The sequence below is a fragment of the Anolis carolinensis genome, chromosome 1 (assembly GCF_035594765.1).
Source record: "Anolis carolinensis isolate JA03-04 chromosome 1, rAnoCar3.1.pri, whole genome shotgun sequence".
In the NCBI taxonomy this organism is placed as follows: domain Eukaryota; kingdom Metazoa; phylum Chordata; class Lepidosauria; order Squamata; family Dactyloidae; genus Anolis; species Anolis carolinensis.
Window position 1 is genome coordinate 157,460,799 of NC_085841.1, and position 13,731 is coordinate 157,474,529.

General features: G+C 40.2%; 1 protein-coding gene across 1 annotated transcript in view; it reads left to right on the forward strand.

Annotated features, from left to right (window-relative positions):
- Window positions 1-11,475, forward strand: part of LOC100554017 (opsin-5) — a 39,654-nt gene extending 28,179 nt beyond the window's left edge. Inside the window, exons 5-7 of the mRNA XM_008116579.3 lie at window positions 712-1,046; window positions 3,644-3,876; window positions 7,700-11,475. Of these exons, the coding sequence (XP_008114786.1) occupies window positions 712-1,046; window positions 3,644-3,876; window positions 7,700-7,766 (635 nt within the window). The 3' untranslated portion in view covers window positions 7,767-11,475. The remainder of the gene's footprint in view (window positions 1-711; window positions 1,047-3,643; window positions 3,877-7,699) is intronic.
- Window positions 11,476-13,731: the final 2,256 nt, after the last annotated feature.

Genomic DNA, 13,731 nt, shown 5'->3' on the forward strand with positions numbered 1-13,731 from the left:
GTACTGTTTGTCACAACTAGGGGCACTTTGCATGGGTCCTGGATCTGGGGTATGGATTACCAGTACCTCCAAGTAAATGGATGTTGACTCCTACTAGGAACTAAGGCAGAGACAGACTCCTCCCCAGTTCAGGGGAGAAACCTTCCTAAAAATGAGAAGGCCTGGAAAAAATTGGAAAATTTTCCCCATTTTTTCCCCAAAGCCATTTTTCCAGAAAAATTGGGGGGGGGGGTATCAGAAATCTTTCATTAAGGTCTTCATATTATATAGTTTGAATACCATGTAATAGATATATTATTTATCATTGGAAAAGAACATATTTTACACACTTTTCTATTTTTCTGTAATTGGGGACTGTTTTTCCCCCAATTTTTCTGTTGTTTTTTTCAAGCCTTCCCATCTCTACACCTTCCTGGACTTCCTTTAGTCAGATGGCTTCTGGAAGCACCTGGAATATTGCCTCATTGATTGGTCAATGCCTGGATCCAGCACCCATGTATTTGAGTTAATCCTAGTTGACAGCTATAACCAATGAAGTTGTGTCCAACTTCTTTTCTAACAATTTTGTGTGCACTGAGGTTTTTGAAGCAGAGCAGAGTCACCACTGGGTGGGCAAAGTGTGAACCTCACCATGTGAATTTCTTTTTTTAAAGATTGCAAAGGTACCATTTGCACTTGTTAATGAGATATGTTTACTGTATCCTCCTCTAGGTACCTGGCTGAAGAGACACCATGTTTTTATCTGCTTAGGAATCATCTGGTCCTATGCTGCCTTCTGGGCAACCATCCCTTTTGCAGGCTTTGGCAATTATGCTCCTGAGCCATTTGGGACCTCGTGCACTCTGGACTGGTGGCTGGCTCAAGGTTCAGTGGCTGGGCAGGCCTTTATTCTGAATATCCTTTTCTTCTGTCTTGTGCTTCCAACTGCTGTGATTATGTTTTGCTATGTTAAAATTATTGCAAAAGTACAGTCATCCACCAAAGAAGTAGCCCACTATGACACCAGGATTCAAAACCAACATGTACTGGAAATGAAGTTAACTAAGGTGGGTATAGGAAGCTCTGTGAGGTTTTCTTTTTAAGGGGATGAATGAAAACAAAGGGCTCAATGTAACACAGGGAGGTAAAACAATACATATGATGCAGAAGCAAAGCAAAGATAATTTGGGCAACAGTCGGGGGAACCAAAATTTGTAGATGACAAAAGACTGCAATTGGTTTGTGCTTTGTATAATGATTCTGCAAGGAAAGCCCTAGTTTTGGAGAAAAACACCCTAACTTTTGAATTCTTATTAACTAATAAAATCAGTTGAATTCTGAATTCATTCATTACATATCCAATATGTTTAGTCCCAAGTTCTGGAAACCCATTGGTGCTGACACAAGACAAAGCAAACCATTAAACAGGATTTATAAGGATAGAGGAGAATCACAAGCATATTCAGTGATGCTTCTAAGGTCTTTTCTACACTGCCATATAATCCAGATTATCAGCCTTGAACTGGAGTCTATACTGCCATATAATTCAGTTCGAAGCAGTTAATCTGGATTTTATATGACAGTGTAGAAGGGGCCTAAGCCACCTTAAAAGAAGTGACACAACTATACTCCCCACCACAAGCTATTTCTGGGAAACCTCCCAGCACTTAAGACAAAAATGAAGCATTTTGTATGCTCTCACCTTGCCCTGTTTCCTTGGTTCTCTGATCAGACTGTTGAGATAATAGTACTCTACAAAACATGGTAAGAGTTTGCTACAAATTCTAGAAAATGTAGACCAGGAGAACAGCAAGCAGAAACTCTTGTAAAAATATTTGAGTCTTTTTTATTCATTTATCATTTATAATGAAATTAAATTAATAGAAAAAACTGGATTGAAATAGATTTAACAGGCTGAAACAAAATGTTATTGAGCATGAAATAAAAAGTGCTTGGCCTTGCATCAACAGGACAAGGAGGAGGGAAGGAGAACCCCCTCTATCGTGAATAAAAGAGGCCAGTGCCTTATTTTGCAACACAACCCCCTCCTTCCCATGTCATAGACCATCCCATTCAGTAGGCTGCCCTACATGTCTGAGTGTAGCCTGCAGCACAAATGGGTACAGAGCCTCATTCTACATACACAAACCTGGGTCCATTCCTACACACAGCCCAATTGCTTCTCACTGAACATCAAGAAAATCAAAGTGCTCTTTCAGCAGGTACAAGCCAGTTCCTTTGCAATGACAGAAATACAGCTTAATGATGTAACATTAGAAAATGATAACCATTTCCGTTACTTTGGCAGCCATCTCTCCTCAAAAGCCAACATTGACACTGAAATACAACACTATCAGAGTTCTGCAAGCGCAGCATTTTTCCGAATAAAACATAGAGTGTTTGAGAATCAGGACATTTGTATTTATTTCCGATATTTCTACCCCGCCCTTCTCCCCGAGGGGAGATACCAAGATGCTTGTTCTTCTATTCTAAGCTATTGTCCTCCCAACCCTGTTACATGCCTGTGAAATGTGGACCGTCTACAGATATCACACTTCTGATATGATTCCAATAGTGTTGCCTCTGAAAAATCCTGCATATCTCTTGGGAAGACAGGTGGACAAATGTCAGTGTTCTGGAAGAATCAAAGACCACAAGCATTGAAGCAATGCTCCTACACTATCAACTTCACTGGACTGGCCACGTTGTCCGAAAGCCCGATCGCTGTCTCCCAAAGTAGTACTCTCGATTCAAGAATGGAAAATGGAGTGTTGTTAGACAGGAAAAGAGATTTAAAGATGGGCTTAATTATGTTCCAGACTTTGGTCAAATACCTACATTTGATATGTATTGGGTTTTTTTTTGTTGCCCATTTGGTAATTGAAGATGGTAAGTGGTTAGAAAACAGTCTGCCTCAGAAAAGAAGTTCCAGTATTCACTGAAATTGACCCTAAACTTTACTGGACCATACCACTACTTCTTTGCCCCAGCTCATTCTTTGAACTTTAAGTTGAAGTCTTGTACAGATTTGTCTGAGAGTATGGTCTGTTGAATCAGTGGTGCTTAGCTGCTTGTACAGGGTCTTTAAAGTGCAAGTGAATGCCCCAATGCTGTACTCCCCGAAACCTCCCTAGTGACCCCAAGTCTGCCTAACCCTTAAGAGTCTACATAATGCTTTAAAATTCCACCCATATTTCTTATTTCTTTGCACAAAAACAACCAGTTTGGCTTAAACCTGGTCACAGATATAACACTCTTCAGAGTCCACTAAGGACCACTTAAATCAGTCAAAATAACAGCTAGATGTATCACAGTAAGTCACTTTTTAGCACACGGAATAGCAAAGGTTGATGAGGTGTCCAGGTAGAATGGCTCACTATCCGCAAGGTAGTTCTCTCCCCATGCGTAGGATTATAACTTTCCCCCTATATCTAGCCAAACCTCTTGCTAACTTCTTTGTTATTGAAAGTAGAAGTCAGTGCAAAGGTTAATGTCAAGAAGTTGAATGTGTGTTGGTTTGCATCATGTTAATTTGAATCAATGTATTATTTGCACTCTATTTCTCACTAACTGCCTTTCTAGTAATAAGCAGAACTGACCAAGTAATGCAAAATATGTTGACTATTCAAAGTAACAAGGTTTCCCTACTTTTTATGCTCACCAGGTGGCAATGTTGATCTGTGCAGGATTTATGTTTGCTTGGATCCCATATGCCGTGGTGTCTGTGTGGTCAGCTTTCGGAAGACCAGATTCCGTTCCCATCAAAGTTTCAGTGATACCAACTTTGCTTGCAAAATCAGCAGCCATGTACAACCCAGTTATTTACCAGGTCATTGACTGCAAATCTGCCTGTTGCCGGCCAGGTAACCTCCAGCCACTGCAGAAGAAGAACTCCAGGTATGTTTTCTAGGAGTGAGATAATACATTAATCTATCTTTGAAGGCCAAACTAAAAATTATGACAGTCCCTGTCACTCAGAAAATGGAGTTCTAATTTTACCACAGAGGAATACTAATTTCTCCAAACATGTATCTTTCTGCAGCCCCAAACATTCACCTCTTAACTGACTGTGTGTTTCATGTCACAACTTGAGTGGCAAAACAAAAATGGCAAGGAGGAGGATGTGTCTTGGGGAAAAAATGTTTAGGGAGGTGAATAGCTTCAGTATTTATTTATTTACAGTGGGGAAAGAAAGTATTTAGTCAGATACCAATTGTACAAGTTCTCCCACGTAAAAAGATGAGAGAGGCCTGTCATTGACATCATAGGTAGACCTCAACTATGAGAGACAACATGAGAAAACACATTCAGAAAATCACATTGTCTGATTTTTCATGAATTTATTTGCAAATTATGATGGAAAATAAGTATTTGGTCAATAAGAAATGTTCATCTCAATACTTTGTTATATATCCTTTATTGGCAATGACAGAAGTCAAACATTTTCTGTAAGTCCTCACAAGGTTGGCACACACTGTTCCTGGTATGTTGGCCCATTCCTCCATGCAGATGTCCTCCAGACCAGTGATGTTTTGGGGCTGTTGCTGGTCAACATGGACTTTCAACTCCTTCTAAAGGTTTTCTATAGGGTTGAGATCTGGAGACTGGCTAGGCCACTCCCGAATCTTGAAATGCTTCATACAAAGCCACTCCTTCGTTGCCCTGGCGGTGGGCTTGGGATCGTTGTCATGCTGAAAGACCCAGCCACGTTTCATCTTCAGTGCCCTTGCTGATGGAAGGAGGTTCGCACTCCAAATCTCACGATACATGGCCCCATTCATTCTTTCATGCATACGGATCAATCGCCCTGGTCCCTTTGCAGAGAAATAGCCACAAAGCACCCCCATGCTTCACAGTAGGTAGGGTGTTCTTTGGATGCAACTCAGCATTCTTTCGCCTCCAAACACGACAAGTTGTATTTCTGCCAAACAGTTCTACTTTGGTTTCATCTGACCATATGACATTCTCCCAATACTCTTCTGGATCATCCAAATGCTCTCTAGCAAACTTCAGTCGGCCCCGGACATGTACTGGCTTAAGCAGGGGGACATTTCTGGCATTGCAGGATCTGAGTCCCTGGCGGCCTAGTGTGTTACTGATGGTAGCCTTTGTGACGTTGGTCCCAGTTCTCTGTAAGTCATTCACTAGGTTTCCCCGCGTGCTTCTGGGATTTTTGCTCACTGTTCTTGTGATCATTTTGACCCCATAAGGTGAGATCTTGGGAGAGATCAAGGGAGAGTCTCAGTGGTCTAGTATCACTTCCATTTTCTAATTATTGCTCCCACTGTGGATTTCTTCACACCAAGCTGCTTGCCTTCCCAGTCTGGTGCAGGGCTACAATTCAGTCTTCCCAGTCTGGTGCAGGGCTACAATTTTGTTTCTGGTGTCCTTGGACAGCTCTTTGGTCTTCACCATAGTGAAGTTTGGATTGTGAGTGCTTGAGGTTGTGGACAGGTGTCTTTTATACTGATAACAAGTTCAAATAGGTGCCATTACTACAGGTTATGAGTGGAGGACAGAGGAGCCTCTTCAAGAAGAAGTTACAGGTCTGTGAGACCCAGAAATCTTGCTTGTTTTGTAGGTGACCAAATACTTATTTTCCACCATAATTTGCAAATAAATTCATGAGAAATCAGACAGTGTGATTTTGTGGATGTGTTTTCTCATGTTGTCTCTCATAGTTGAGGTCTTCCTATGATGTCAATTACAGGCCTCCCTCATCTTTTTAAGTGGGAGAACTTGTACAATTGGTATCTGACTAAATACTCCCCCCCCCACTGTACTTACCATATTTATATCCCACCTTTCTCAACCTCGGTGGGGACTCAAGGCGGACTTATAGCAATTTGATGCCATACACACACATATCAAATAAACAATTACAATTAAAACCAATTATTAAAACATCAATTATTAAAACATCAGTTAAAATCATGCCATCCAAAATATAATCCAGGGGCATTCCATTTGTTTATCACATTGATTCGTAGTAACACTTTGCACTGCTCCAATGACTTGTCAAAAGCTTGGTCCCAAAGCCACATCTTGAGTTTTTTTCCTGAAGGTCAGGAGAGAAGAAGCTGATCTGATCTCACTGGGGAGGGATTTCCACAGTCAAGGGGCCACCACTGAGAAGTCCCTCTTTCGTCCTCACCAGTCGCGACTGTGAAGGAGGTGGGACCGAGAGAAGGGCCCCCCAGATGATCTTAATCTCCGAGACCATTGTTGTTGTTGCTACTGATTTGAAAATGTTAGTTTACTATAGTGCTGCATGAGAAAGATCCAAATACAAATTCTGGTTTGGTCATGGAACTTACTAGCTGATCTAGAACTGCCACTGTGTCTCAGCAAATCTAACTTAATGGATTTTGTTGGTATTAATAAGCAAAGGAGTACCCTGCAAGGTGGCCAGATACATCCCTAGACCTGCAGAAATAAAGCAAGTAATAAAATATTTTATCATTCACATGTACTTCCAGTGGTATTCTCTCATTAGATCACTAATGAGCATTAGATCAATTGTGAACACTAGAGTAGCATTTATTTTATTGTTATTATTGTTGTTGCTATTAGCAGTAATATATTTATTTACTGCTTTTTCTCTCTCAGAAGAGGTTCAAAGAAGCTAACAAGATTAAAAAACAATGCAATGTACAATTTAAAATCTAAGACATATAAAAACTCAAAAAGAACTAGGAATAGGACTATTAAAAATAAATGGTTAAAGCAATTAAAATCATGAAACCACTATTAAAATACATATTCACGCTCCCCTGGCTCATTCTTAACAATGTTCTTCTTTAAAAGCTTCCTAATTAAAATGTTTTTAGTCTTCCACCAAAAAAGACAGGAGGGAGAGGGCCATTCTAGCCTCCCTGGGAAGGGAATTCCAAAGTTGAGGCTGAATTCCTATTCCCTAATCTGCCCAGGAGCACCTCCGTCTTGTCTGGAATAAGTTTTAATTTGTTTGCCTTCATCCAGCCCATTACTGCTAACAGACACTTGTTAAGGATAGGACAGCTTCCTTGGCTTTAGGTGGAAAGGAGTAGTAGAGCCGCGTGTCATCTGCATATAGATGACACCGTATTCCAAAACTCTGGATGATCTCTCCCAGTGGTTTCATGTGTGTGTGTTAAGCAGCATGGGGGTCAAAATGGGGCTCCTCAGGCCAAAGGCCAGGGGTTCAAACAGGAGTCTCCCAGCACCATCTTCTGGGTTTGCCCTCCTGGAAGGAATGGATCCACTGTCTCATCTCCAAGTCTCATTTCAGTGAGGCACCTCAGAAGGATACCATGGTTGATGGTACCAAATTCTACCAAATTCTTGGTCCAAAAGAACCAAGAGGGACACACTCCCTCGGCCCATTTATCTGAATAGGTCATCCCCCAAAGTGACCAAAGCTGACTCTGTCTTATAACCAGGTTTGAAGACAGATTGAAATGGATCTAGATAATCAGTTCCAGTCAGAAACCCCTGGAGGATACCACCACACACTCAAAAATGCTCAAACATGGACACAGGCTGAAAGTTAATACTTTTGGAGGGGTAGCTTTCTCAATATGAGTGTTTCCTTTTGGCAAGTTGGAATTCTGCCATACCAGATTTTACTAGATTTTATGTAATTTTTCTTAATTAATGACAATATTGTTTGGTATTAATTTAGACTTTAAGAATGTCAGTAATGTTGAATTCACCTACATTAGTCTGTTTCTTCCCACAGGCTGTACATAATACCTACAGGAAAAAAATCTGAGGTAGTTCAGGAAACACAACTGGACAGTGTATGAAACCCTTGAATTGTCAGTTAACCCACCTGTCCACCGTTTTCTTCTCAGCTGCTTCTTTTACTAGTACAGGCAGTCCCCAAGTTATGAACAAGATAGGTTCTGTAGGTTTGTTCTTAAGTAGACTTTGTGTGAAAGTTGGAACACGTACTTTTAAAAGTATAACTCCAGGCATATCTATCTATCTATCTATCTATCTATCTATCTATCTATCTATCTATCTATCTATCTATCTATCTTTGGACAGCATAGGGGTTAACACCCCTGTGGTGTTTTTTTTGCTTTCTGTGCCACTGTTCAGAAAAGTTCATTTCACTTTCTTTCCCTGTAATAGTTGGATTTTGAAAAATTTGGCTTGTTGTGGAAACAAGGATTGGTGATAAAGCTTCAGCACATTTTCCCATGAAAACTCTTTCAGGAGTGAATTTCCCTTCCTGAGGGTAGATTTTTCTCACTTCCTGTTGTCTCACCCCCCATTTGTAACTATGAGTCATTTGTAAGTCGGATGTCTGCAACTCGGGGACTGCCTGTACGTTTTAAATTGTAGCACCTTCATTTCGCTGTTGCTATTGTTTATTCATTCTGATGTCTTGCATAGAATGCATTTCCTGCCTTGTTAAATTGGAAATCTCACACTTTTCACTGTGTCACATGTTTACTTGTTCATATCCTAAATCTGTATGTACATACGGTACTATAATGGTTGTACTTAGGATTTATTTAAAGACCAGCTTTACAAAGTTTCTTAATATAAATAGTGCTAAATATTGTCACGGCTCATGATGTTTACACCGAACCAGCCTTTCATTTATTCAGATATCTTCAACCCACTCAACAACACCCGTGTGCACATAGGCAACAGAACACTTTGAGCATGAACTGAAGGAGAATGCGAAGAATGATGATTAATATTTACATCCATGATGAGAATTGGGTGTCATGACATTTGAGATAACCCACCAACGAAAAGGAAAATAGTTACAGGATTTTTAGCAACTTGGGAACCTGCATGGACAATTGTCTTTTCTGTATACAAAATAATGTATTTGGGGGCAGAAAATACTTTGTATAGGAATGTGCAAATTCCCCCAATTCATATGTGGAAAATGTGTATCTTACAGAAAAAAACTTTCCTCCCTTCCACTTTTTAGGTGTGTGTCCTAAAAGAAAATCATTGATATTTGTGTAGAAACATGTTTTCTGTTCAGAAGAACTATATGTTTTTGTGTGTAAATCAGCTTTCCAAAGTGCAAATAGTACTCCAAAATTGCACAGAAAGCTTTGTAATCTTGTGAAGCAAAGGGAAAAAACATCACTGAAAGTATTTGTTCTTGCCTGTGGTAAATAAGTGAACATTTTATCCATGGATCAATATGACTACTGTACCTTAACTCTTATAAAAAAAATGGAGCCACCTCCTATAAGTAGTGTAGCAAAAGGCAAGAGGTTAGCCCCATCTCAGGAGAACCTAAAAGTAGGCAGTGAAATGGTAGCATTGACCAGAGGTAGTTGATTCCTTCTGTGTGGAATTCCTCTTGACTTATCTATCGGTCATATGAAAATCCATAATTTTTGGCCCCCAAACCTGCCCTCAACTTACACACTGAGGTTGGTTTATATATGAGTATATACAGTGCATCCCTAAATCAAAGACCTAGTCAAACATGAAGCACCCACAAAGCTAACAGCATTTGCTAACACTGCTCGACAAAGTGAATGGTGACAGCCTTGGGCAACACATCCCACCTGAAATAGGGAGGGGAGGCACACACGCCCCAGTCAGTCAGCAACCCACCAATGACTAGGATAGGTAAGGAAACATTGTCATCTGGCTTAACAATGTTAAGAAGAATAGAAAACTTTTTTGAGCAAATCTTTGAGCATTTTCGTATCCTTCCAGACAGGCCCTATATCCCAGGATCTGATCCCAGGATTTCTGCTTTATATGAGTCCGCACTGCCAGATAATCTGGGATAAACAGAAAACCTAGCATCAGATTTTAGGATATAGAGCCTGTATGGAAGGGCCCTTAATTTCTCATTCAGATATTTTAAAAAGAGACTAATATTCTACAATTTTTTCAGTCGTGTAGGAACAGTGATGCAAAAGCTAATGTTCTTTCTAAAACAGTTTCCCCCAATCTTGCAGAGGAGTTTCTCCTTATGCACAAATGTGCTCTGATGTACATTGTAATTCTGATTTGCCACCTTATCATACAGGGCTTAAACTGGCAGCATACGCTGGTTAAGCCCTAAGCCATTCACAGAGCCCACCGGCTTCCATCAAACAACACAGATGAACTTCCAGCAGGACTTCGTGGATGTTCTAGGGTGGAGCTGGTGTATGCCACCGTGACAACACAGGAGACTTCCCGTGTTGCCATAGGAAGCAAAGGAGGGTTGATGCTTCCCCCCCCCACAGGAACAGCTTCCTCAGGAGCCAGGCGATGCACGTTGTGGGACTGTGGGTTACCCACGATGCCCAACAAGGGTCGCGGGATTTGCCACAATGCATTGCGATTCCAGCGGCTATGTGATGAGGTCATTAGTTTCCCATTGTACTTGTTGGACACTTGTCATGCAAGTGGGGATATACCTAACCCTTGAAGGCCCACTAGCTGCTCATAAAGTTGTTGGACAAGGTCCCGGTTACTTGTATCCATACTCTGAGAAGCAAATTTGAGCAAAATATGTCCCATTCTGCATCTCAAGCACATATATACTGCCTGTAGGTTTTGTTAATAGGATTCCTTTAAGTCCTGCTCTGATTGCAGAGATTTCCTAAATGATTCAAGAAGGTAACAGATTTATTCCTCAACTGCAGATAATGTTAAAAATACTAGACAGCACTATTAGACATGGTAAAAAATAGTTTTCTATTACAGCAGTGGTTCTCAACCTGTGGGTCCCCAGGTGTTTTGGCCTACAACTCCCAGAAATCCCAGCCAATTTACCAGCTGTTCAGATTTCTGGGAGTTAAAGGCCAAAACACCTGGGAATCCACAGGTTGAGAATCACTGTAGTACAACATCAACTGTATGATTCAATTATTCTGAGATGTGAAACAATTATAGTTTTATTCTTCTGCATCCTGAAAATTAATGTTACCTAATTATCAAATAGGAAAAAGGTAGTTAACACTTAACATTGGTGAATACCAATACTTTTAGTAGCTTAGTGGTTGATAATGCAAATATTTTAAATTTGTGGTATTCAAACAGCTGGTAATATTTTTTTATCAAATCCGGAGAACAAACCTGGCAGCTATTTTCTGTGATTCAGTAGCTTCCCGTAAGTTTTTAAGAGCATTTAAACAAAGATGTTCAAGGAAATCAAACAGAAATAATTATTTTCCTGACATAATCTCTAGATCAAATAATTGAAGGCACTGCCTCATATTGATGTACAGTTGTGTATTTTATTTTTTTATTCAAAGTTTTACATCTCTTTATTATTGTGTGTGTGTTAATATGTACATGTGCACAAAAGGCAATGCTGTGTATGTATTTACATTATTAAGGTGAATATGTCAGACAGCAAGCTAATATGACATTTCCAGTAACATGGCCAGATTTCATAGTCATGGCTGGTAGAACAAGCAAATGGACATAAGCACTGCCTAAGCCGTTCCTGCAAGTCTTCACCTTCATACAAAGTTTGTAGCATTCATCTTATATAGAAAAGTACTTATAAATTGAAATTTCTTTGGAAAATTAAGTTCCCTTTTTATCCCTTTAATATTTTTTTTAAAAAATGTATGAAAAGGTAGTAAAACCCTTTTCTGAATAGCAGCAGCCTTTAAAGCAGTGGTTCCCAACCTTTGGGCCTCCAGGTCTTTTGGACTTCAACTCCCAGAAATCCCAGCCAGCTTACCAGCTGTTAGGAACTGTGGGAGCTGAAGTCCAAAACACCTGGAGGCCCAAAGGTTGGGAACCACTGCTTTAAAGACTTTGTGCCCTGTCCTCACAAACCAAAAAGATGTAGTAAAAAAAAATCAATATTGAAAAAAATGGTGGTGAAAGTCTGAGGCATGAGGAGTGGCTCACCAACTACAAGCCCTCTTCCCAAAGAACCAGCTATAAGGCAACTGAATGATGGCAAGTCTCCACTGGAAACTCTGAAGCTGCCAAGAGACAGTCCCACAACTGCTGCTTTCAGTGGCTGAGGGAGCACAGCACACTTTGCAGGTATTGCGCAATGACAAACTGCTTCATCACACCAGAGCATGGATCTACTTTAAATCTGATTTCTGCCTCCTGCAGAATTCTGGGGTTTGTAGTTTGGTGAGGCCCAGGATCTGTCTGGCTGAGCTGTTTAAAGGCCCCTCCCTAAAGGGGATTTAAAGTGGATCTAAGTTCTAGTGTGATGAGGTCCAAAGAGATGATGTGACTGACACAGATTCAACCTTAGGAATTCAAGGGACGGCAAACTAGTATCTTACCTTTTTTGGTTGTTCATTCAGAACCTGTAGCAACTGTATTTCTTTACAGCAAATTGGAGGATCTGAACTACAGAAAGCATGATAGATTTTGAAAATTGTAATTTAGTATTCTAAAAAATTGAGAAACGAAATGAGTGAGCAGCTTCATGGTGACTTGCCTGTTAACAAAATATGAACTATGAACAACTTTCATGCTGTAGAATTTGTGACAGCAAGATTTAAGAGTATTAAAATATGAAGTATCTTGTTTGCTTCTACCAATTTGCCTTTCCAGACCCAAACTGTTTGCCTATGTGGTGAGACATACTAAGGCATCTCTTACAACTTCATCAGATGAGTCTTTGGCAGCATTGTAGGATGCTTCAAAGGCACCCTAAGTCCCTTCTGGAAGATGGTGGCAGGATATAAATAAAGTTTTGTTACTATGATGATGATGATGCTTTTGCCCCAGTTGAGCCACGGAGCCCCATGCCGCCCATCAGATGACTCCGGCTCACTTCCAGTGGGACTCTGGCTCAATTGCAGTGCAAGCATCCTATGATGATGCTGCGCCCAGAACATGGGAGGCTTCCTGTGTTCCGTTTAAAACAACTGGGCCACACGGCAACGCTTCCTCACATATGATGGAGAAGCATTGCTGTGGATTGCCCCGCTGCCTCATCGATTCACCATGGAGGTTGGTGAATCACGCCGTGAAACCTCATCAATGAGGTGAGGCCCATAGATCTTTGATAATTCCATATATTGTAGGAAATGTTAGACATTTATGTGGTTTTTAAAACATTTACAATTCAAAATATTACAGTGTACATCAAAATGCTGTCTGAAAAGATGTCACAGCCAAACCAAGTTTACCATGGTCAATTGAGAGCCAGAATGGCTAAAGGTACAAAATCTATGGTTTATGTCCATTCTAATAATGAACAAGACTCCCAATTTTCTAAAAGCATTGCATATAATTTAATAAGCTGTTCTGTAAGAGGGTACAGGTACTGTTGAATCTGACAATCAATAGTTCACTCCCATTTGTTAGCTGAACCATGGACTTTAAAGTGCTGAAATAACAAAAGAGTTGCAATCAAATAGAGACATAATAAGAAATAAGAAAAGATATTAGAAACAATACTCAGAAGTAGTATGCTGTATAGAAATATGAAAAGATGACATTAATTCCAGAAAGATCCATGTGGAGATGAACCACTCGTTTTAGAAAGTAACATGGAAGCTGTACTCAGAGCATTTGGGGAAATTACTAAGAGCACATGGTATACCAATAAGGCTGCTTCAGTCTACAGAGATAATCTAATCTAGTTCTAACTAAAATCTGACAACAAATATGGGAAACAATGGTTTACAGTCTGGAAAAACTCACCATATATTTCAAGAAAAGGGACAGCAGGGGTTACAGTAACCACAGAAACATTGCATTGATCAATTGACATGCAAACAAACTGATGTTCAGAATTTTACAAGGACTTTAACCAGATGTCCAAGCTTGAAAGCAATGGATCACATTGCAAAACCCATG